Genomic DNA, 26,772 nt, shown 5'->3' with positions numbered 1-26,772 from the left:
ATGAGTTAATAAGTGTTCCCTCTTCTTCAATATTTTGGAGGAGTCTGAGAAGAATTGGCATTAATTCTTTAATTGTTTGGTAAAATTCTACAGTGAAGTCATCTGGTTCTGGGCTTGGTGGTGGGAAGCTTTTAGTTACTGACTCAATCTCCTTACTAGTTATTAAGTCTGTTTGGATTTTCTATTTCTGCATGATTCAGTCCTGGTAGACTGTATATTTCAAGAAGTTTTCCATTTCTTCTAGGCTATCCAACTTGTTGGAATATAATTATTCAAAGTAGTCTCATAACCTTTTAAAATTTTTGTGACATCAGTTGTAATGTCTTCTTTTTCATTTCTAATTTTAGTTATTGAGTCTTCTCATTCTTAGTCTAGCTAAGGGTTTGTCAAATTAGCTAATGTTTTAAAAAAGCAACTCTTCATTTTGTTGATTTCTTCTATTGTTTTTCTACTTTCTATTTCATTTATTTCTGCTCTAATATTTATTATTTTCTTCCTTCTGCTAACCTGAAGTTAGGCTTTAGCTCTTTCTTTTCCTAGTTTTTGAAATGTATAGTTAGGTTGCTGATTGCAGATCTTTCTTCTCTTTAATGTAGATTTATTGTTATAAACTTCTCTGTATTACTGCTTTTGCTGTATCCCAAAAGTTTTAGTGTTTTGTTTTGGTTTTCATTAGTCTCAAGTTATTTTCTAATTTCTTTGTGTTTCTTCTTTGACTCATTGGTTGTTCAGGAGTGTGTAATTTCCACATATTTGTGATTTTTCTAATTTTCCTTTGTTATTGGTTTCTAGTTTCACTGTCTTGTTGAAAAAGATACTTGGTAGATTCAACCTTCTTAAATTTGTTAAGGCTTTTTAAATGTGGTCTAACATTTTGTCTCATGATATGTGAATACATATGCGAAGAATATGTATTCTGCTGCTGATGAGTGCAGTGTTCTGTGTATGTCTGTTAGGTCCAATTGTTTTATAATGTTGTTCAAGTCCTCTGTTCCTTACTGATTTTGTTTGGTTATTCTATGATTAAAAGTAGTATATTGAATTACACTATTACTGTGTTACTATCTATTTCTTCTTTCAATTCTGTTCATGTTTGTGTTATATTTTTGGGTACTCTGATGTTAGTTGCTTAAATATTTATTTATGTTTTAAAAAAGATTTTATTTATTTATTCATGAGAGACACAGAGAGAGAGAGGCAGAGGGAGAAGCAGGCTCCATGCAGGGACCCTGATGTAGGACTCGATCCCAAGACCGCAGGATCATGCCCTGAGCTGAAGATAGATGCTCAACCGCTGAGCCACCCAGGTGTCCCGATGCTTATATATTTATAATTGTTATACCTTTCATTGTTAGGAATTGATCCTTATATCATTATATAACATCCTTCTTTGTTTCTTGTAATAGTTGTTTTTGACTTAAAGTCTATTTTGTCTGATATGAGTATAGCCACTCCTGCTCTCTTTTAGTTACTATTTACATGGAACAACTTTTTCCATCCTTACACTTTCAGCCTACATGAGTCTTTGTATCTAAGGTGAGTCTCTTATAGACAATATATAGTTGCATTTTATTTTTAAAAATCCATCTAGCCACTCTATGTCTTTTGATGGAGGAGTTTAATTACATTTAATGTTAGTATTGATAGGGAAGGACATACTATCACCCTTTAAAGAATTGTTTTCTGTTTGTCTTATATTTTGTCCCTCTTTTTTACTCTTGGTGCTTTCCTTTGTGTTTCATTGAGTTTTTGTATTGACCTTTCATTTCTTTCTCATTTCTTTCCATGTATATTCTGTAGGTATTTTGTGTTGTGTGATTTCCATGGAACTTACATAAAACATCTTCTAGTTATAATAATCTATTTCATGCTGATAATAACTTCAATCACATACAAAAACTCTACTCTTTTACATATTCCCACTCCCACTTTATGCTAATTGATGTCACAAACCACTCTTTACATATACTGTGTATTCATTAACATAGTCTTATAGCTATATTTTTTATTTTATCTTTAAAATTCTATACCAAAGTTAAAAGTGCTTTATATACCCCATTAAAATATTATGGAATTCTGTATTTGCCTATATATTTACCTTTGTTGGTGAGTTTCATATTTTAATAGGTTTTGTGTTGCTTTCGGATGTCCTTTTGTTTCCTTTGCAAGACTACCTTTAGCATTTCTTGTAAAGTGGGTCTATGGTGATAAACTCCTCAGTTTTTGCTTATCTGTAAATGTCCTTATTTTTCTTTCATTTCTGAAGAACAGCTTTGTGGAAATAGTATTCTTGGTTAACTGTTTTTTCCTTCCAGGACTTTGAATATATCATCCTACTCCCTCCTGGCCCATAAAATTTCTGCTGAGAAAGCCACTGATAACCTTATGAAACCTTTAAACAGGAGTTGCTCTTGGTGCTTTCAAGTTTTTAAATTTATGCTTGACTTTTGACAGTTTGTCATGTGTCTTGGTGTGGGCCTCTTTGGATTCATCCTGTTTTGACTATTTTGAGCTTCCTGTATTTTTCTTTTTTAAATGTTTTATTTATTTTTCATGAGAGACAGAGAAAGGCCAAGACATAGGCAGAGGGAGAAGCAGACTCCCTGTGGGGAGCCTGATGCAGGACTCGATCCCAGGACTCTGGAATCATGACCTGAGCCAAAGGCATATGCTCAACCACTGAGCAACCTAGGCATCCTGAGCTTCCTGAATTTTGATGTCCATTTATTTCCTCAGATTTGGGTAGTTTTTAGTCATTATTTCTTCATATAAGCTCTCCCTTTCTCTCTTCTCCTCTGGAACTCTCATCATGCATACATTAGTTTACTTAATGTTGTCCTATAAATTCCTTAGGCTTTCTTCACTTGTCTTAATTTTTTTTTTCACTTTGTTCCTGTGACTTGATAATTTCAAATCATCTTTCTTCAAGTTCTTTCTTTTGCTTGATTAAATCTGCTGTGCTTCTGGTGAATTTTTCTAATTTAGTAATACTTCTAGTGAACTTTTCAAGTCAGTTATTTTTCAGTTCTGTAATTCCTGTGTTTTTTAAACAGTTTAAAAAAGTTACTATATCTTTGTTGATATTCTCATTTTGTTCATGCATTTTTCTCCTGATTTTGCATAGCTGTCCATCTGTATTTTCCTGTAGATCATTTAGCTTCAAGAAAATTAATCTGAATTCCTTGTTAGAAAATTCATAGATTTCTGTTTCTTTGGGGTTGGTTTCTGGAGATTCATTTTGTTCATCTGACCGAGCCATGTTTCTCTGTTTCTTCATGTATCTTGTGATTTTTTTCTTTTGCTGAGTTTTACACATTTGGGAAAACAGCCACATCTCCTAGTCTTTATAGACTGACTTTATGCAGAGGAAGACTTTCAAAAAATAGCCCAGCTAGAGATTCTGAGAGTGTCATGACTTCTCTTAGTTGTGCATGTAATTTCCCAATCATAGGTTTGTTCGTTTCTTTTTCAGGAGCCCATGGTCTCTTATTTCCTCTGGTATCTGCCTGCAGCACTGCAATATCTCTAGTCCTGCATCAGCAAGTCATCTCTTCTTTAATCTCAGTGGACCCTTGGCATCCAAGTATGCCAACTCAAGCATCCTAGGTCAAGTGAGACAGAAACCAGTCCTTTGGATAGTATCCCTGTCCCACCATCAAACTGGAGTGCTGCATACATGCCGTACCCTTTTCTACCTAAGGGATGAGCTGGGAGTTGGGTGCCTTCTTTCCATCACAGTAAGCCATGTCAACCTCTTCACTATTTCAGGCTCTCTATTGTCCCTGCAAGCTGCCAAGGCTCTCACTTGCTTTCAGTTGCCCCTGGGCATGCAAACTATGCTGGTTTCAAACAGAAGGAGCCATTAAGAAAAAATAGTATTGGTAATGAAAAGATTAATGCTTTTGCTCATCTTTATTGTTTTCCTCCTCTGTTCCCATTCTCTTTCCTTAATCTGAATTTTTCTGCCATCACTTCCTTGCTCTGCTTGCCTTGAAAAGGTTTTCCTTTCATTTATTTACTCATCCATTTATCCAATTTATTGAGAGACAGTCACTGTGACAGATCCTGGGAATAGTATGAATGAACAAGACAGATGAGTTACTGCAAGGAGCTTAGTGTGGAGTGGAAGAAATAAGTGGAGAAGGTATAAAAGCATTATACTGTAAATGGGTTTACAATAATATAAGAAAACTACAGAGTACTAGAGGAGAACACAGGAGGGACACTTTGCTCAGATTTGAAGGGAGACAGAAAGCCTTTTTCTTTTTCTTTTTTAATAAATTTATTTTTATTGGTGTTCAATTTGTCAACATACAGAATAACACCCAGTGCTCATCCCATCAAGTGCCCCCCTCAGTGCCCACCACCCAGTCACCCCCACCCACCGCCCACCTCCCCTTCCACCACCCCTAGTTTGTTTCCCAGTTAGGAATCTTTCATGTTCTGTCTCCCTTTCTGATATTTCCCACTTATTTTTTCTCCTTTCCCCTTTATTCCCTTTCATTATTTTTTATATTCCCCAAATGAATGAGAACATACAATGTTTGTCTTTCTCCGATTGACTTACTTCACTCAGCATAATACCTTCCAGTTCCATCCACGTCGAAGCAAATGGTGGGTATTTGTCATTTCTAATGGCTAAGTAATATTCCATTGTATACATAAACCACATCTTCTTTATCCATTCATCTTTCGATGGACACCGAGGCTCCTTCCACAGTTTGGCTATTGGGGACATTGCTGCTATAAACATCGGGGTGCAGGTGTCCCGGTGTTTCATTGCAGCTGTATCTTTGGGGTAAATCCCCAGCAGTGCAATTGCTGAGTCGTAGGGCAGATCTATTTTTAACTCTTTGAGGAACCTCCACACAGTTTTCCAGAGTGGCTGCACCAGTTCACATTCCCACCAACAGTGCAAGAGGGTTCCCTTTTCTCCACATCCTCTCCAACATTTGTGGTTTCCTGCCTTGTTAATTTTCCCCATTCTCACTGGTGTGAAGTGGTATCTCATTGTGGTTTTGATTTTCCCTGATGGCAAGTGATGCAGAGCAGTTTCTCATGTGCTTGTTGGCCATGTCTATGTCTTCCTCTGTGAGATTTCTGTTCATGTCTTTTGCCCATTTCATGATTGGATTGTTTGTTTCTTTGGTGTTGAGTTTAATAAGTTCTTTATAGATCTTGGAAACTAGCCCTTTATCTGATACATCATTTGCAAATATCTTCTCCCATCCTGTAGGTTGTCAGAAAGCCTTTTTCTTAACTGCTTCTTCTAAGTTTTCTTATTTTTATTGGGTTTATTTATTTATTTAGAAAGGGGGGGTAGAGAGAGAGAGAGAGAGAGAGAGAGCAAGCAGATGGAGAAGGAGAGAAGAGAAAGAATCTCAAGCAGGCTCCATGCCCAGTGCAGAATCTGACATGGGGCTCGATCTCACTGCCTGGAGATTATGACCTGATTTGAAATCAAGAGATGGATGCTTAACTGACTGAGCCACCAGGGGCTCCTTACTGTTTTTTTTAGGGATGCCTCTCTTTCTTTAAAATATATGAATGAATGAATGAATGAACAAACCTAATAAAGATATTAAGGACATATTAAGGAAAAATTATGAAAATTAAGGAAAAATAAAAAATATAAAAGAAAAAATACAAAAGGGGAGAACTATATCAAGGAAGATAGTTGTTTCAAGGAAGGAGCAGTTAAAAGTAGTACCCACAGGGGCATCTGGGTGGCTCAGTCAGTTAAGCACCTGACTCTTGATTTTGGCTCAGGTTATGATCTGAGAGTCATGAGAACTAGCCCCATTGTGGGCTCTGTGCTGAGCATGGAGCCTGCTTAAGATTTTCTCATTCTCTCTGCCCCTCACCACTCCCACTCATGTAATACGGGTATTCTCCCTTACTCTAAAAAAAAAAAAAAAGTAGCACACGATCTTGATCTTCCCTCCTCTATGCTTTCCCTTTCTCTTATACTCTAAACTTCTGTATGCAGTATTTTCTTAAAACTAGGCTCTCAGCAGTGGCAGTCAAATGATCTGATAAATGTATATAAAATTGATGGATTCTAACGGCTTAATGTGTTACTCCAACCAGTTACCAGATTTTCACTAGTAGGTTTTTTTATTTTTGTGACAATGCCTTCACTCCAAAGAACAATTATTATAATAATAACACTGATACTAGCAGTACTACTAGTAATAACAATAGCAGCTAATATTTATTAAGTGATTACTGTATACCAAGTATTTAACTGTTTAATCCTTACAACAACCCATAAGGTAGATACTCTTAGCATCCTCATTTTACAGATGAAGAAACAAGCATAGAAATACTGAGCACTTGCACAAGTTCACACAACTAGTAAGTAGAGAAACTAATACTTGAACATAGTAAGTTTAACTCTAGAGAATGTCTTCTTTTACAAGATAAGCCAGTGGAAATGTGTTTGAGACCTGCAGATTTTTCACCATATCTTAAAATATTTTCAAAAAGTGACCACTTGCTCTGCTTTATGTATAAGCTTGAATTTGAATAGCACATCAGTTTAGAGAGTATAAGCTTATTACATCACAAATCTTACTTGGTGAAAATTGTCTTAGTGCTTCCTTAAATTAGAATTAACATTTGAGACCTATAATATTTTAAAAACTAAGGTTTTTTTTTGACATATCTATTATTACAAGTAATATTTAGCAAACTTGATGGTGAGTGGAGTGATGGACAGATTTCTTAGAGATATTTAAGATCATTATGATTAAATGATGATGGCAAAAATGGAATATCTGAAATTTATGTATGGATATTAAAAGTATGTGATAAGTGGATTAATAGAAAATCATTCATTATATAATAATTTTAAATTAAATTTAACTTCCGAAACCATTGCTTGAGTATTAAGAGCAGCAGGAGGAACCATAAAAATCATGAAGTTCAGTCAATTAGAGTAAGACTAGAAAACTTTTACACATGAAGTAGAAAAAAACCAAGTCTCATAGAAAGTTAGGAGCTGCAGATAAACTAAATACCTAAAAATTTTCACTTAATCGTTCTGGTAAAAATTTTAGTGAATGATATTTATCTCATTTGCATCCATCGAACCCTGTTCTATTATGTAACAAGTGTCTCCAATAAAATAGTAATGTCTTCAAGTAAACATATCCATAAGATAAAATTTTAAAATTAAAAATCCATTAGAGACCCAGGATAAATGTTATAGTCTTTGAGAAGTGGCAAAACAATCTGGAAAAGAGTTGTTTGGAAAGGAAAGCAATGTTGAATCAGTTTTGTCAGCCATGGGAAATTCCTTACTTGAATAGTGTCTCATCTGAATCATTCCAGTTTATTGCTGTTAAAGTAGTAAAATCTCTTAATTCATTCAAAGAAAGTCAATTCTGCTTTTATATATCCCAAACCCTGAAGCCTCTATTTTACTTATTTTATAGCTTGTTCAAATAAGAATCTCCAGAAATTAGCATATAATTTTACACATAGTTAAATAAAGAAGGATGCCTTCTTTTAGGCACCAAATTAAGTTGCAGATAAATTATTTTCATTCTAGCGATATTTCTGACTAGATAACTACTGTTTGCTATTACATTATAGTCAGAATTGAAACGACTTTACTATTCTATTTCTTCAACAACACAACTTCATTAATCCAGAAAACCCTTCCCTGGGAAGATAAAACTTGAAAATACTTTTATTATTCATTCTAAAAACTTCCTGAAAGACCTATTAGCTTTTAAATGGCATCAAAGATAGGCTACATACCAAGACCTTTTTAAGCCCTCACCCTAAAATCTTTGCATCATTAAAGGTGGCTTGAGTCCTGCTGGAGTACAGAGAGGCCTTTCCCAGAGAGTGAGGCATGCTGGCCTCCGTACTTCTGGCTGTGGGGGACTGGCCTACTGCAGGACTGGCAAGTGGCCTGGCCTGCCTGGTCCTGGGGCTTGGGTGGAGAAGTAGGAGAAGGGGCAGCGGTGACGTGAGGGTATGCAGGTTTCACTTCTGCAGCAAGAAAATGCAAAAGATATCTGTGTAATAAAATTCCTCCAGAGATGAAGGATACAGATTACTTTGTGATTGGGAGTGGAATCTCTACCACATACTTACATGTCATAGCCTACTTCATTGTGAAAGTGTGCAAATACCTGAAATATAAATGTGAGCCTCACATTAACATCTAAAGGAAGACAATATTGTTAAGATGACAATACTACCCAAAGAAATCAATAGATTCATGGTTATACCTATCAAAATCCTGATGGCTTTTTTCTTTTCCGTTTTTTTTTTTTTTTTTTCAGAAATGAAAAAGCCAATCCTCAGATTCATGTGGAAAAGCCTCAAGAGTTAAAATACTATTGAAAAAGAACAAAGTTGGAGGACCCTCACTTCCCAATTTCAAAAGTTGCTACAAAACTACAGTAATCAAACCATGTAGTACTAGTGTAAGGATAAAAATATAGATCAATGGAATAGAATTTATATATAAATCAATATATTTATAGTAAATTGATTTTTGACATGAGTGTCAATACCATTCATTGGGGAAGGAACAGTCTTTTCAATATATGGCACTGGGACAACTGGATATCTACAAGAAAAAGAATGAAGTTGGCTCTTTACCTCACACACTACATACAAAATAATTAACTCAAAATGAATTAATGACCTAAATATAATAGCTAAAATCATATAACTCTTAAAAGAAAACATAGGAGTAAAGCATCATGACCTTGGATTTGGCAATGATTTCTTAGATAGGAAACCAAGAGCATAAGCAACAAAAGAAAACTTACATAAGTTGAATTTCACTAAAACTAAAAACTGTGCAAAGGACATTATCAAGAAAGTAAAAAGACAACCTAGAGAATGGGAGAAAATATTTGCAAATAATATATATGATGAGGGTCTAGTACCCAGAATATAGGAAGAACTTTTACAATTAACAGCAAAAAGACAAACCAACCAACTAGAAATTGGGCAAAGAACTTGAATAGGCATTTCTCCAAGGAAGATATACAAATGCCAAAAAGTGTATTAAAAGATGCTCCACCTCATTACTCATTAGGGAAATGCAAATCAAAATCACAATGAGATAGCACTTCCCCTCTACTAGAATGGTTGTAAGAAAAAAAAAATCCAGTTTTGGCGAGAATGTAGAAAAATTGGGATCCTTGGATACTGCTTTAGAGAATATAGAATGGCTTAGCCACTGGGGAAAATAGTTTGGCAGTTTTTCAGAAAGTTGAACATAGAATAATCATATGACAAGCAATTCTACCTCCTATAAATACTCAGTAGAACTGAAAACAGGTACTCAAATACATGTACAGGTATGTTCAAAGCAGCACTATTCACAATAGCCAAAAGATAAAACATCCAAACGTTCATCCACTGACCAATACATAAACAAAATATGGTATATATACATACAGGAATATTATGCGGCCATAAGAAGGAATTAAATATTGATACATACTACCATATGGAGCTAAGTAAAAGCAGCTAGACAAAATCATCATATATTATATATACATGGAATTGTATGATTCCATTTATAAAACACATCCCAAATAGACAAATCTTTGGAGAAAGAAAGCAGATTGGTAGTTGCCAGGAGCTGGGGGCAGTGGGCAGTAATTGCTTAAAGGGTATGTGATTTTCTTTTTTTTTTTTTTTTTTTTGGTATGTGATTTTCTTTAGGGGTGATGAAAATGTTTTGGAACTACATAGAGGTGGTGGTTACACAACATTATAAATGTACTAAATACCACCAAATTATTTACTTTAAAATGCTTTATGTGAATTTCACCTCAATTTAAAAAGATTGACTGGCTCTGCGTGGACTTTGGCAGCCACAATAATTCATTTTATGTTCCAGAAACCAGAGAAACTTATTAGAGAAATTGTATACCGGGTATTCCTAGGACGGTTAGTTTAGATAGTATCTGAAACACTACCTGGAGACTTCATTCTTAGAATAGAAGATGATATTTCATATCTGACTCCAGTGAAATTTGAATAAGAATGAAATGAAATGAACTGCTTCAGTCATTTGATTTGGAATGACTTGTTTCTCTGAAAAATATAGCTCCTTATCTCTGCCTAGTTGTTGCTAACATAATCCTTCTCTACTTTCTGGGTATGCATGCTAATGCCTGAAGATTGTAGCTAAATGAGCAAATACCCCAAAAATCAATGTGTTCAAATCACAATTCTAACATGTCTTTATTCCTGGGGATCCCTGCAGGAGTTCCTGTAGTTAGCCCTGGCCCTTGGTTTAACTTGAGCTTTGCTCAGGTTTTAATTTTGCTTATATGCAAATATTATTCATAGAATAAGGCCAACACACACACACACACACACACACACACACACACACCCTCGGTTTGCTTTGTGCACCAATCCTAAACTATTTTATCATGATTTTACCCAATTCTCATCACACTACCACAATGAAAAACTAAACTTAAACCTAGCTTCAAAGTATAAATACCCCAATGTTGAACTCACATTGAAATGCTACCAAGACTCTGTTAAGGCAGAGCTCTCCTCTACAATGAAAACTTCTATTTGTGGGGAGCCAGCGTTCAACAATCACAAAGGCCATAGGGAGATCTAAAGTCAAGACTGACGTCTTCTCAGCAAAGCCCAAGACCCTTGATTTGATAACAGCAAGCTTCTCTGAGGCCCTCTGAGACTCCTGCTTTGGGGAATAGGAGTGTCTCTAATTACTATAATGAAACAAGTAAGTCTAACATTAGCTTGAACTCTTGATTTTTCTTTGAGCTCTCCAATTGCTAAGTTTGTCTTCTAAGAATAATAAAGCTTTTTTAGGACCTTTTTGATAATTGGATCAGATATGAAAAAGCTTTAGGGCAGCCCTGGTGGCTTAGCGGTTTAGCGCCACCTTCAGCCCAGGGCGTGATCCTGGAGACCTGGGATCGAGTCCCACGTTGGGCTCTCTGCATGGAGCCTGCTTCTCCCTCTGTGTCTCTGCACCCCCCCTCCCTCTCTTTGTGTCCCTAAGAAATAAATAAAATCTTTTTTTTTTTTTTTTTTTTTTTAAAGAAAAAGCTTTTATCCTTGGTGGAAATGTATCTTATTCCCAACAGCATTACTGTCTTGTCTATATTTGTCTTTTCTTTTCTTTCTTTCTTTTTTTTTTTTTTTGGTTATATCTCTGTAAAGGGACAATTCATATGGAAAAGGATAGACATAGGCCCCAATAAATATATTTGGCAAAGTGGCCTTAGGAACAATCCCATGCAGACTCTGCTCAGTGCAGAACCTTGTGAGGGGCCAGATCCCATGACCTCAAAATAATAAACTCTTGGTTTTGACCTGAGCCAAAACCAAGAGTTGGACACCCAACTGACTGGGCCACCCAAGTGCCCATGTTGTATTTATGCTTATACCATTTCTATTCTTCACATCAAAAAGCCCAGTGGGTAGAGATATGGATTTGTTCAGTACATCAGGCCTTTAATCAAACAGTCATATCCCACTTTCATATAGTACCAATCCCCAAACCTTCTTTATCTTCACTGCCTCCTGAGGCTATATAATATTTAATGGTGTAGATTTATGTTGTGTTTTCTTTAATAACCTTTTAGGTCAAAATAGTCAATATTTGCCTTCTCCTAAGAAAATCAACAATATACCTGGACTGTTAAGTTCCAGGGGTTTTCTGAAACACTCCCCTATTGTTCACAAGTCCTCAACTGGGACCTAAAGGACTAGATTTCCTTGGGATTCTACTCTTATTCAATATGTGGATAACTTTTTGTTAAAGGTGGAGTGAACTCTAAGACTGATTCCATCTGTCTACTTAAACTGTTTTAACTCAAAGAGAATGAAGTTCCCAAAGAGAAGTTACAATTTTGTCTATTAGGTCATTACCTAGAATATGCTTTATCTCAAGGAAGTAAATTTCCTACTCCTGACATAGTATGGACTTTTAAAAAACTTTCCCATGACAGTATCTAAGAGATAATTAAAAAGATTCCTTAGTCTCACTGACTTATTGCAGGCAGTAAATTCTCAACTTTTCTAAAATTGCCATGCCAAGATAAGACTTAAACAAGTTCTTGGAAACTGAAACTCTTCCTTGGGTACTAAACATGAACAGGGCTTTTGTGAGTTAAAATTAGCTCTTCAATAACTTCCCACCTTATTTATTATCATAAAACTTCATCCCTAGAATATGATCTGCCCAGGTGGCAGAACTCTTATGAGCACAATATAGGTTTTAGTTTTAGTTAGCTATAGATAAGAGGGTTAAAATATGCACTAATAGTAGATACGCTTTTGGGTTAGTCCATGATTTTGAAATGCTTTGGAAACAAGATGGCGTTTTTGACCTCAGCAAGAATCCCAATTAAGAACGGTTAGCAATGTATAGATCTTTTAAGTGCTCTAATGCTTCTTGAAGAAGTGGCTACTATAAAATAGGAGCTCAAGCAAAAGGAGATAATATTGAGGCTAAAGGAAATGCTTTGTTAATCATGCCAGACCAATAGCCTTTACTAAAATTATAGCCCTTAGAATACCCCAAGGGACCAAGTCTTTGGTTTAAAAGCAAATAGAGTTCAAAATCTCTATTACAGAATGCCAACAATCAGCCTCAGAGCCAGAAAAGAGATGCTGGGAGAATTCTGAATGTAAACTGACTGTTGACTATTTAGTAACACTGAAAGGCCTCAAATGGGATCTTGTACAAATTTTATTTTATTATTTTTAAATATTTTATTTATTTATTCATGAGAGAGAGAGAGAGAGAGAGAGAGAGAGAGATACGCAGAGGCAGAAGCAGGCTCCATGCAGGGAGCCCGATGTGGGACTGGATCCCCGGTCTCCAAGATCACGCCCTGTGCTGAAGGCAGCGCTAAACCGCTGAGCCACCCGGGCTGCCCAGATCTTGTAAAAATTTTATATGAAATTACCCACCAGGAAAGAACAAATTTGCCAATGTACATAATTAATATTGATGGGAAAGTTTTACTATATTTCATCTGTCGCCAACATAATTCTGATAAAAACTAAGGGTAGAACATGGACAAAGTCCAAACCTCAGGGCCCCCTTAAACATCTTCAAATGGATCATATAACATTACTCTCTATAGGGGGTTTTGTATTATGTCTTGGTCATTTTATGCTTGTTCTTGAGATTTGAAGCCTTTTCTTGACAAAGAGCTACAACTCTAACAGTAGCAAAATTTTCTTGGTTTTGTGTTCCCAGCCTGGGGAATACTGACCTCTGTAGTAATGGAGGCATCCATTATTCTGGGCCTCTTACTAAAAGAGTTTTGTAAAGCTCCACCACTTAATAAACAATTTTGTTAGTCTTACCCCCACTCTTAAGGAAAGGTAGAGAGAACAAATATAATTTGAAAATTAAATTAAACTCTTAAGAAACTCTTGAACTTCCATGGTCTCAGGTATTATCCTTAACGCCAATGAGATCAAGTCTTTCTGAGGTTTGTCAGCTCTCCCCCATAAATTAATAACAGGCCAGACCATACATCTAGGAATATCACTTTGATTCTAAATTCTACACTTGCAAGCAGATAGAGTTAAATATTGCTGGAATTATTCTTGCTATCCACCAAGTCTCATAAATAAGTATGAGCTGCTTTTCCTCAATACCCTACTAAACAACACTTGCATGACTTAAAACCCAGGGACATGGTCTTTTTTATAAGAGACATCAGAGAAAGACAGCTCTGGGACCCCACTGGAAAGGACCTTATAAGGTATTGTTAGCAATGAGCAAAGGGAATAGAACTCCAAAGGTTTGATCCTTCTATTCATGTTTTGAAGAGGAATAATCCATTCTTGAATTTATGGAAGATCTTAAGCTGGAGTGTTTTTAGGAACCCCCTAGAAGCAGTCCTCTCAAAGAGATATCTTTCACCCAAAAGACCTCTGACCACATGAAATGCAGAGACCTTCTACCTAAGATCCATAGAACAAGACAACTGATTACCATGTTTTAATGTGTGTTCTTTGGTTATTTTTGTTGTTATTCCTACCCTCCCCAAACTCCCCTTCCCCAGTTTAAGGGTACTTTTAACTGTGTTATCTATATTGCCCTATTCTTAATATTGCTCTTTGCTTCCTTCATTATTCATTGGTATGTGTCTAGTAACCAGCTACTATTTACTTGTGCACTAGCTAAAGCGTACAAACTAGTTTTATATACATTTTTCTTAGGGTAGACACCCCAATTTTTTTTTTTTTGTTCCATGTCCTTATAAATGAATCTGTTGCTTTCCTGGGTAACTGGACTCAACTATTAGGTGACTTCTTCAGATGAAAAACTATATACTAGGTTAGATAGATGGAAATCCAAAACTCCCTGTAGATCATACCTAGAAGAGAAGGTTCTCAGGAATTTTTGGGTGGGAACTAGCTTTCGTAACCAAATTTTAACAGAAATAGAACTTGCAAAAGAACTAGGATGTATTATTTGGAGGATGCCTCACTTTTATACATCCTAGAAGTAAGGCACTATATATATCTCTTTTGTTTTAGATCTACAAATAATCTCAGTACTTTACGTTTTATTGTTGGCACCAATTTACATTTGGCAAGTAGCTCCAAAATGTTATAACATATTTGCTAAGACACAGGGGCATTTTGGTGCCCTTCAATGACTGGTACTGCATTTGTGGTACAAAAGCTTGCCGGCTACCTGCAAACTAGACAGGAACTTGTTATCTTAGTAGACTGATGTCTGCCTTCAGTAAACTCCCCATCATCACCCACAGTCCATTTTAGCCCATCTGTTTCATTCTCAGAAAAAAGACTGTTGGTTAACTGAATTTTTTAAAAAGTAGGAAGAGTGGGTTTTGATTTAAGAGTCAAAATCCTCCATACTGTTTGATAGTGGTTGTACCCATTTACAATCCTACCAACATTATACAAGAGTTCCCTTTCCTCCATATCCTCTCCAGCATTTGTTATGTCTTATCTTTTTGATGATAACCATTCTAACAGGCATGAGCAATCCTGAATGTTTTTCCTTGAGATTACTAAATGTTGAGTGCCTTTTCATGTACCTGTTGGCGATTTGTGTTTATTCAGGTCTTCTGCCCATTTTTTTTTTAATTTTTATTTATTTATGATAGTCACAGAGAGAGAGAGAGAGAGAGAGAGAGAGAGAGAGAGGCAGAGACACAGGCAGAGGGAGAAGCAGGCTCCATGCACCGGGAGCCCGACGTGGGATTCGATCCAGGGTCTCCAGGATCACGCCCTGGGCCAAAGGCAGGCGCCAAACCGCTGCGCCACCCAGGGATCCCATCTTCTGCCCATTTTAAAAACTGTATTATTATTTTGCATTGAGTTGCATATTCTTTATATATTTTGAATGTTAACTCCTTATCAGATATACAGCTTGCAATTTTTTTCTGATTCCATATGTTGTCTTTTCATTTTATTGATAGTTTCTTTTGCTGTGTTTATAATGTAGTTTATAAACTACATTTATAGTTTGATGTCCCATTTAAAAATTTATTTTTCCTTAAGTGGCATATCCAAAAAAATTATTGCCAAGACCATTTAAAGGAGCTTTTCTCCTATGTTTTCTTCTTGGAGTTTCATGGTTTCAGGTCTTAAATATTAAGTCTTTAATCCATTTGGAATTAGTTTTTATAAGTGCTATAAGACAGGTGTCAAGTTTCATTCTTTTCACATGTGAATATTCAATTTCACAGCACCATTCCTCTCAAAAGACTTTTCTCCATTTGAGTATTCTTGACCCCATTGTCAAATAGTAATGGACTATATATGCATGGGTTTATTTCTGGACTCTTGTTTCTGTTTCACTGGTCTATGTGTCTGTTTTAATGGCAGTTAGTACTACACTGGATTACAATAGCGTTCTAATACAGCTTGAAATCAGGAAGTGATACCTCCTTCTTTGTTCTTCTTTCTCAGGATAGCTTTGGTTATTTGGGGTCTTTTGTGGTTCCATATACATTTTAGGATTTTATTTTTTACTCTGTAAAAAATTACCCTGGAATCTTGATAAGGATTGCACTGAATCTATAGATCACTATGGGTAATATATTTTATTAATATTAGTTCTCCCAATCTAAGACCATGGGATATGTTTCCATTTATTTATATCTTCTTCAATTTGAACAATATATTATAATTTCAGTATAGAGATCTTTCACCTCCTTGGTGAAGATTTATTTTGACTAAATTTATTCCTAAGTATTTTTTTTGTTTTTGATGCTAGTATAAATGGGATTATTTTTTCTTTTCAGGTAATTTTTTTTTTTTTTAATTTAGGAAGGCTACTGAGTTAATTTTGTATCTTAACAATTTTACTAAGTTCATTGATTAGTTCTAACAATTTTTTTTACAGTTATTTATTTATTCATGATAGACACACACACACACAGAGGCAGAGACATAGGCAAAGGGAGAAGCAGGCTCCATGCAGGGAGCCCAATGCAGGACTTGATCCTGGGACTCAGGATCCTGGAGTCCCAGGATCATGCCCTGGGCCAAAGGTAGGCGCTAAACTGCTGAGCCACCCAGGTGTCCCAGTTCTAACAGGTTTTGGTGGAGTCTAGGATTTTCTAAATGAAAATCTTGTCATCTGCAAATAAAGACAATTTTATTTCTTCTTTTCTAATTCTGATGCTTTTTATTTCTTTTTCTTGCCTGACTGTTCTGGTTAGGACTTCCAGTACTATGTTGAATAAGAGTGGTGAGAGTGGGCACTCTTGTCTTATTTTGATTTTAGAGGAAAAATTTTCAATCTTTTACCACTGAGTATGATTTAGCTGTGGGCCTGTCACATATGACCTTTATTATGTTGAGGTAAGTTCCTTCTATACCTAATTTATTCAGAGATTTTGTGTTAAATCATGAATGGATGTTGAATTTTGTCAAATGCTTTTTCTGTGTCTATTGAGATTATGGTTCTTTTTTTCTATTAAAACATATTTTATTTATGTGTATTGAACTATCCTTGCATTCCAGGGATAGATCCCACTTGATTATAGTGAATGCTTCTTTTAATGTGCTGCCAAATTCAATATGCTAGTATGTTATTGAGAATTTATTTTTTTTTTTTTGGTTAAGATTTTATTTATTTATTCATGAGAGATACACAGAGAGAGGCAGAGACATACACAGAGGGAAAAGCAGGCTCCCTGTAGGGAGCCTAATGCGGGACCTGATCCCAGGACTTGGGATCATGCCCTAAGCCAAAGGCAGATGCTCAACCACTAAGCCACCCAAGCATCCCTTTTACTGAGAATTTCTGCATTTATATTCATCAGGGATACTGGCCTATAGTTTTCTTTTCTTCTAGCATCTTTTCCTGTCTTTGGTATTAGAGTAATGCTGGACATGTAAAATGAGTTTGGGAGTGTCTCCTTTTCTTCAAATTTCTGGAAGGTTTTGAGAAGGATTGGCATTAATTTTTCTTTAAAGGTTTGGTAAAATTAACCAGTGACACCATCTGTTCCTGGCTTTTCTTTGATGGGAGATTTTTGATTACTGATTCAGTCTCTTCACTAGTAATCAGTGTGGTCAGATCTTCTATTTCTTGATTCAGTCTTGGTAGGTGGTTTGTTCCTAAGATTTTTTTTCATATCTCCTAAGGTTGTCTACTTTGCCGGGTGTACAGTTGGTTTTGGCTTAATTTTTACCTCCTGGCTGAGAAAAAGGACTACAAACTTTGATCATAATTCTTACATTTATATAGCATGGTTCAAATATATGATCGCCTAAGTCCTACTATATAGTTGCTGTCTCATGATATGGCTCAATAAATGATCATCCAACAACAACAAATACAGGAAAACTTGACACTTATGAAGACTGAAACAATTTCTTTAGATAACTGATTTACTATTGTGATTCCTTAATGAAGGTCTGTGTTGACTGAATGATTACACTTTCAGATGTCAGGCTGAAGACTGACCCCAAGGAGAACCTTGATGCCTGAAATTATCTATAACCATACAACCTACTGTCTTTACTAGCATAACATTACTATTGTACAGTCTTTATTAACATAACTTTTACTATTCCAGAAAACCCTCCCCTACAAGACTTTTATTACTTATTCTTAGAAACTTTTTAAAGTATCTAAAGACAATTTACACATCAAGACTCTCAGAATTCCTTGCCTTGTGTGCCGATGATTATATAATGATCCCTATTAAATTTTAATCAAGCTCTATGTTAAAAGATCTGCTCTAAATCAAACTTCAAAATCTCATGAATATCCTGAGTTTGTCTTTCCCTTTCTGAGAAAGTTTTTTTTTTTTTTTTTTTTTTTTTCCTTTCTGAGAAAGTTTTAGTTGAAACTTTGACTTTACTGAAGTGGTATTCTCCCATACCATATGTGATAAAAAAATTTCTAAGAAATATATATTTGATCATTCAAATAAAATATATTTCTCAGATATATTTGGTTTTTATCCACAGTTCCTAAAAAATACCTCAGAGCCTTTAGATGAAATGAGTATCTTATTATTAATGGTGGTGATTCGTGGACCCCACCTACAGGCACAGGATTGGTTGCCAGAAGGACCAACCATGTAATTACATGGTTGGAACTTTCAGTCCCATCCCCCAACCTCTGGGGAGGGGAGAGGGATTGCAGATTGAATCAGCAAGTTGCCAATGACTTAGTCAATCATAACTATGTAATGAAGTCTCCATTAAAGAACCAAGAAGAGCTTTTTGGCCCTTCTTTTATGGAGAGCTTCCATGCTTAGGGAACCAGACAGCTTCCACATGCCACCGCACCAGGCCCCAAGCTCCCCAAGGGCAGAAGCTCCTCTGTTTGGGCTCTGCCCTATGTTTCTCTTCATCTGGCTGTTAATTTGTATCTGTTATCATATCTTTTAAGAAACTGCTAAACAAAAGTGTTTCCCTGAATTCTGTAAGCCACTCTAGAAGATTAATGGAACCTAAGGTGGAGGTTGCTGGAACCTCCAACCTGTAGCTGGTTGGTCAGAAGCACAAGTAGCAGCCTGGGGCTTGTGACTGGTATCTGAAGTGGAATATGGATGGAATATCTAGTATATTCCATTTGTAGGACTGAATAGGACAAAAAGTCAGTCCTACAAAACAGTAGGACTGAATCTTTAAACTCTGGACTCTGATGCTATTTCTGGGTAGATAGTGTCAGAATTGAGTTGAATTCTTGGACATTCTGCTGGTATCTGAGAATTGCTTGGTGTAGTGTGTGTGGGGACACCCCTATCAAGTCTGAATTGGGCTGGCTACCTAAAAGATGACAGGAAGAATAAACTCAGGCTTATTATCACAGGTTGTTTTGATCATTTTTTTGAGGAGCAAAAGGAAAGTTATCTTTTACTTAGAAAACATTACCAAAGTTAACTCCTCCTTGGACAATTCTAGACAAACTTCAAGTTCTTTTTTTTTTTTTTAAAGATTTTATTTTTTTAAAGATTTTATTTATTTGTTCGAGAGAGAGAGAGAGAGTGAGAGAGAGAGGCAGAGACACAGGCAGAGGGAGAAGCAGGCTCCATGCAGGGAGCCCGATGTGGGACTTGATCCCAGGTCTCCAGGATCATGGCCCAGGCTGAAGGCGGCGCTAAACCGCTGAGCCACCTGGGCTGCCCCAAACTTCAAGTTCTAAATCTTAGAGGTTATAACTCTTTTCCCTTCTCTAGGATCTATCGATGTTTTGTTTAACATATTTCTATTTATGCTAAAAAAGGAGTTAATTACAGGCATACCTCATTTTACTGCATTTACCTTTATTGTGCTTTGCAGATACTGTTTTTTTTTCTTTAACACAAATTGAGGGTATATAGCAACCCTGTATTGACCGAGTCTATTGGCACCATCTTTCCAATAGCATTTGCTTATGTCATGTCTCTGTATTACATTTTGGTAATTATTTCAATATTTCAAACTTTTTCATCCTTACTATATTTGTTACAGTGATCTGTGATCAGTGACTCACTGAAAGCTCAGAGGATAGTTAGCATTTTTTAGCAATCAAGTATCTTTAAATTAAGGTTTATACATTGTTTTTTAAACATAAAGCTATTGTACATTTACTAGACTACAGTATAGTATAAACATAACTTTTATATGCACTGGAAAACAACAAAAAATACATTTTGACTCACTTTATTGTGATCATCTGGGACCAAATCTGCATATCTTTGAGGTATGCTTGTACAATTTTCTTTACCTTGGCTACATTTTGGAAATGTTTTCCTTGAGAATAGGTAATTCAGTAAATAAATGAAAAAAGGTAGAAGTGACAGAATGGGTATACATGAAGAATTAGTTATAGTGACATTGCCTAGGGAGAATTCTGAGAACATGTCACAGAGGAGCTCACACTTGAACTGAGTCTTGAAGGATATCTAAGAGTTTCCTAGCTCAACATTACTCATCATCAGGGAAATACAAATAAAAACTGCCATCACTTCATACCTGTCTGAATGGCTAGAATGAACAACACAAGAAGCAAGAGATGTTATCAAGAATGTGGAAAAAGGAGAACCGTCTTTCACTGTTGATGGGAATACAAACTGGTACAGCCACTCTGGAAAACAGTTGGGGGTTCCTCAAAAAGTTAAAAATAGAATTATACTACAACCCAGAGATTGCATTACTAGGTATTTAATCAAAGGATACAAAAATACTGATTCAAAGGGACACGTGCACCCCAATGTTTATAGCAGCATTATCTATAATAGCCAAATTATGGAAAGAGACCAAATGTCCATTGACTGATGAATGGATAAAGAAGATGTGGTATACACACACACACACACAGAATATATATATTATATATATATATATATATATATATATATATATATATAATATAATATAATGCAATACACACAATGGGATATTACTCAGCCATCAAAAAGAATGAACTCTTGCCTTTGCAATGACGTAGACTGAGCTAGAGTATATTATGCTAAATGAAACAAGTCAGTCAGTGAGGGACAAATTAACATATGATTTCACTTGTGGGATTTAAGAAATAAAACAGAGAAACACAGGGGAAGGCAGGGAAGAGAGGGAGACAAATCAGAAGAAACTCTTAAGTAGAAAGTATATACTGAAGGTTGATGGAGGGGAGATGGGTGGGGTTCAGGTTAAATGGATGATGAGTATTAAGGAGGACACTACTTGTGATGAGCACTGAGTGTTACAAGTAACTGAAGAATTGCTAAATTCTACTCCTGAAACCAATGTTACTCTATATGTTAACTAACTAGAATTTAAATAAGAATTTGAGACAAACAAAAATGGTATATATACATATATATATACATATATATATGTATGTATATTTTAGAGATGCATGCGAAAAAAGGTCCGTGGCAGCACAGACTAAACTGAAAATAATGGTTGCATATAGTAGGAAGAGTGATAATGTGAGATGGGCAGATAAAGAGGAAATTTATACTTAGTCTCTGTATTTCTGTATTATTTGACTCTTTTTTTAATTTTATTTATTTATTCATGAGAGACAGAGAGAGAGAGAGAGAGAGAGAGAGAGAGAGACAGGCAGAGGGAGAAGCAGGCTCCATGCAGGGAGCTTGATGTGGGGCTCGAATCCGGGGACCCCAGGATCAGGCCCTGGGCTGAAGGCAGCGCTAAGCCGCTGAGCCACCCGGGCTGCCCTTATTTGACTCTTCTTTAAGAATTTGGTTATGTATCATTATAAAATAAAACATGTTTGAAAAGAAAAAAAAGACTTTTTTAGGAAAATAAGGGAAATGGATAATTTATACAGTGGGGGGACAGGGTCCAAAAGAATAGGGGCAGAACATATAGCACTGAGAGAGGGAGGAACTGCTAATAGGGTCTATATGACTGCAGTATTAATAGTCATGGCAAAGGAAGAAACTAAGGGCAATTAAAGTAGACTAACTAGGTAAAGAGATATTGAAGTTAAGAAGTTCAGAGGTAGAATAGCTAGCTCATGGTGAGGAAAGAGTCCTGGGTGTAGCTATGGGCATGAATATGAGTTACTAAAGTGGTGTTGAAAGGAACAACCTTAATCTTATCTTATGGAGAGGCTACAATGTTGGATGGGCTCTCTACAAAGATCTAAATGGCTATATGGACCATGTACATGACTATTTTATCCTAAGAAAACATGATCAGGAAAACCTGGACTATGGTGATATCCAAAGTGATTAATAGTCTACAAGCCAGCAGGAACATAACTGAAATAACAGTTCTAAAAACATAAAGATCCATGATAAAGATGTAAGAGGATTCAAAGAAATCTCTTGTCAGTAAGAAATTATTTTTGTTTCTGATTATCATAATCACTATCAATGACCCATCATCATCTCAGGATCAACAATAAATGGAAATCATACAATAATAACCATAAAATGTCATTTTTAAAGTTCATTTATCTGTATTGTTTTATTTTAGTGAATATTCTATCAACACTTCCCTCAGGTTTCTCAACCTTAAGTCTTAGTAGGGATTATAGCACGCTGCAGCTCTTATATTAAAGAGCCTCTCTCAGATTCACATATCTGTTAAATATTGTGGAAACTGACAGTGGTATAGTTAAACACATCTGAATTTATTTTTAAACAACTCTAATACAAAGGTGCTGGGCAAAAATTGCAGTGTGCTTGCCTACCAACTCAAGGGTTTCAACTAACATGCAGATTCAAAACACAGAAATAGAAAAAATTTACAGTAAATAAAATAAAACACAAATTTTTATCTATTTGAAGTTCTATTACTTTTGTGATTATTAAATAATAGACATTTTACTGGAAATATAAATCATTCTATTTACTAAAATTCTCAGTAGTATAAGTATCAGATATACCCATTTAGTTATGGTCCACCTATAGTTCTTCTCTTGATAAAGATCACAGAGAAGACAGGATGATGTCACTAATTTTAAGTGACAGAGAACAATACTAAATTATTAGCATTTATATAGTGCTTTTTCTCTTAGGATCCTAAAACTTTTAGGGCACAATCTTCAATGTTATATCATTTCAAGGATACAGGTAAGGAAAGCTATTTACAGTTCCTTTTTATAGGATATAAAAATGAATAATATACAAAGTTAGATGACTTTGAGTTAATGGTATTAGTGATCAAACAAAAAAATTAAGGTTTCTTTATGAACCAAGGGGTTCATGGCTCTATGTTCTAAAACATGCTGCTTATGAAGGTAGGATTTTTCAGGAATTTGAATTTACAAAATGATTATGACTCCTCTTAGGAGTCATTTACTTTTTTTTAAGTTAGATTCTTAAAGTGGATTTATATTATTATTTTCAGTTAAGTCTGTTTTCAAATAATTTTTGGCAGTGCGGCAATTAAAGAGGGTTGTCACCATAGAATTATCAAGGAACTTATTACTATCCTAACCGGAAGTGATATCAAAATTCTGTTATCAGCTTCTAGAAACAACTGTAATGACGGAAACATTCACTAATATATTGATACTAATATTTTTAGGAGATGAAAGTCCTAACATTTATATACTTTATATAAACTGTCCCCAATTGCTTTTTGTTTCTTCACCGAAATATTTTTAGCTCTCCTTCCTGTTGAACTACAAACTCTTAATTCAGTAGTCCATCTGAAATGATGACATACTTACTGGCTCTGAGAATGTTCTCCTTGCTGCTGCACCTGGACTGGACCTGCAGAGAGAGCATAAACTCAGTAATTTAGGGCTCATAACATAGATAGCCAGATACGTATGCATACTTAATGGGCAAGCTCCTGAGGTTTAGGAGCAAAGGCTTAATATATTGCAGATGTAATATTAGTAAAATTATGTTACATTTGTTCTATATTTTAAAAATATTTTTCTTACTGTAAAGAAAGAGCAGACTTCTAGAAAAAAGTTGGGGGTAAAATATTATAAATGGGACAGAGGCAAAACCAAAGGCAATTTTTTATGGATGTGTATCGAAATTAGTATATGGAAAGAAATGTTACCACATATACAGCTATGAATACAGACCCCTAATCCTAAGGCACTGTGATAGCTCTTGACTACACTAATAATGAAATTCAAGTAATAAAGTTGTAATAAAATACTTTGTTTTGGTAATTTTTTATACATGTTGGTAAGGGCAAAACAAATCTTCATGTACAATATTTATGTGATTCCAATGACTTTTGTTTACTGATTAAAATAATGGGTTATAAATATAATATGGACTATGAAAGATGCCTTTGTTAGAAATCAATAAAATTGAATTCATTTATTTACTAGTTCTTAGGTGTTTATAGAGTTTATCAGTCAGAAACCCTTACGCTTTTATTCAAATAGTTCAGGTCAAAGTGAACATTATTTTAAATATTACAAAAGTGTTTAAGTCAAGAGCAGTGAGATGGCACTAACATTTGTTAATATCAGAGGAAATTGTGCTTAAACTGCATACCTCTTCTTCCCACTCCACAGCAGCTTGCCCCAAATGGATATATATATATATATGTATATATATATATATATACATATATATATATACAACAAATTAATTTCTATTGCTTAACACAATCTACTATTGTAATGAAACAACTTATGAAAGGAATGTTGCAACTTAAGGTGGGTTATGGTTGTCCTTCCCTGAAAAGAACAATTGTTAATGTTTAAAGAAACAACAATAAAAAAAAATCACAAACATACACACAAGAAACACACACACACACACACACACACACACCAAAAAAAGGGAAAAAAGGGAAAAATAATTCCAGATGTTAAAGTTATTCTCTTTTGGCCCAGATTAATTAGTTTTAAATATACTAGAATGAAGAAGCTAATCTGGAAAATAATATTCTTATATTCTTTTACTCAGAAGTTTTATTAAAAAACAATTCTGGGCCAAATGGGAAAGGAAATTAATGACTACTTGAAACAAAAATACAGGAGGAATATAGGAGAGTGAGGAAAAGAAAAAGAAGAAAGAGAAGTTTGGGGAAGTAAGTCTAGACAATAGGAAAGAAAGTATAAGCTTATAGAAGGGGACATTATGTAAATGCAAAATGTTCTGCTATTTCTTATTGAAAATTCATACCAAGAGGGTAAGAATCACTAATGAACTTGCTGCAAAATAAACAAGCAAGTTTGCATACCATGGAATGAAGATAGGTGTAACCATACCACTACAGCCTTAAAGGAGAAAAGAAACAAACACTAAAAGACAAATTAATAGATAAGGTTAATAAAGAGATAAACTACATTTTAAAAAGCCGTTCAAGAAACACAAGAGAAAGCTAATAGAGTGAGAAAAATCTGGGAGAGAGAAGGAAAAAAAAGGGGAAGATGTTGAAAGACAAAAACAGAGTTCAAAGAAGTCAAATGGAAGTCAAGAAATTCTTCAACAAGATGCAGAAACAGAAGGAGCCCAAACCCATAGCGCAAAGCAATGTTTGCGAATGGAAAGCAGCTCCTTTGATCAGTAATAGTTACTCTTAAGTCGTAGCCTCTATTCCTCCAGAGTTCATCTTTAAGCCCTTCCAATCTAGAGTGGAGCTAGTGTGTGGATAGAAACAAGAGATTTATAATGAACAAAGCAGTTCAGATGAGTAGTTCAAATTGTTCTCATCAAATGTTTCAACAGATTTTTATAACATCTAAATGGAAATGGTGGTGAAGAACTAGCTAGTTTTACCAAAAAAAGTCAAACCAAACCAAAACAGCAATTAAAAAACAAAACAAAACAAAAAACAACCCTCTCCTGCCTTAGGTGGCTTAAAAATTAAAAAATTTGTTCATAGCATGAATTTAATAATGAAACCCAAAGTCTTGCTTTGTGGAGCCTGAGTTTAGAACTATACATTTCATGGTTTTGGAAGAGAAATTTGAGTAGTAAAAAAACAATTCAGCTTCCTGAATTTGAATATTCATCTAGGTTCACAAATTGCCAACAGTAGTATAACCAATGTTTTCCCAATTACATTACATTGGCAATTTGACCCAGATTTGAGGGAAATTACTTTAAATCAATGATTTCATGAAATTCTTTACTTTAGTGATCTTGAGTATATATGAAAAAACTTAGGAAAATAATTTTAAGACATTTAAAATATTTATGCACAAGTGGATGCCCCTCTCTTTTGCATCATGAAACTGGTCATCTTAATAATATTTACCTAATTTTATAAAATCCCAATATGAAGATTTTACCTAACTCACAGTGTAATGGGATTTACTTGAAAAAATAAAGTAAAGGAACAATTACTGTTCTTGTTTTCATGCTTATGGATTAGAAAGAAGGCAACACAGGTCTGTCCCAAATTTTACAGTTTATTATTTTTTGTTTTTAAAAATATTACGCTGGCTTTTTCGTCAGTGGGGAAAAAAACTAAGGGAAGTTTGAAAAACAAAATGAAACTGAAATTTTGGCCTAATAGCAAATTTGTTGGGGATTAAAAATGAAAGATATGGTATTGAATTATCTATTACTTTATTTTATTGGATTATGTTATTTTACAATAATTAACATCTAACTTTATGGTGTTAACAATTGCCCTTTCAGTTGGAATTAAGCTAAAATAATGTGTAGAAACAGCATTATTATATTACAGTCAAGGAGGAAATGAAAAACACAAGAGACTTACTGAAAACATAGGTATTCATTTACTAATCAAGACTGCTTTCAGACATCAAATAATTCATTTAATTCATTTCAACATGTATTTACATGTGTAATATAATTTTTGCTGAAGATCACATTCTTAAGCCATGAAACAGAAAACAAATGGGGGAGATCATGTAATAAATGGTAAGGA

At 35.0% G+C, this 26,772-nt stretch overlaps 1 protein-coding gene and 1 long non-coding RNA gene across 17 annotated transcripts in view; one reads left to right on the top strand and one right to left on the bottom strand.

The window, feature by feature from the left end:
* Window positions 1-8,498, top strand: part of LOC140640129 (uncharacterized) — a 142,984-nt gene extending 134,486 nt beyond the window's left edge. The window contains exon 9 of the long non-coding RNA XR_012036788.1: window positions 8,301-8,498. This is a non-coding gene — a long non-coding RNA (uncharacterized lncRNA). The remainder of the gene's footprint in view (window positions 1-8,300) is intronic.
* The window catches only part of GPHN (gephyrin), a 625,629-nt gene that overhangs the window by 126,569 nt on the left and 472,288 nt on the right, over window positions 1-26,772 (bottom strand). For all 16 annotated transcript variants that reach the window (XM_072838965.1, XM_072838966.1, XM_072838969.1 and 13 more), the window contains one exon: window positions 23,627-23,669. In XM_072838965.1, coding sequence (XP_072695066.1) covers window positions 23,627-23,669 — 43 coding nt within the window. The remainder of the gene's footprint in view (window positions 1-23,626; window positions 23,670-26,772) is intronic.

The sequence above is a fragment of the Canis lupus genome, chromosome 9, assembly GCF_048164855.1.
Source record: "Canis lupus baileyi chromosome 9, mCanLup2.hap1, whole genome shotgun sequence".
Taxonomy (NCBI): Eukaryota; Metazoa; Chordata; class Mammalia; order Carnivora; family Canidae; genus Canis; species Canis lupus.
Note: the sequence above shows the minus strand (reverse complement) of the source record. Positions and strands in the feature narration are given on the sequence as shown.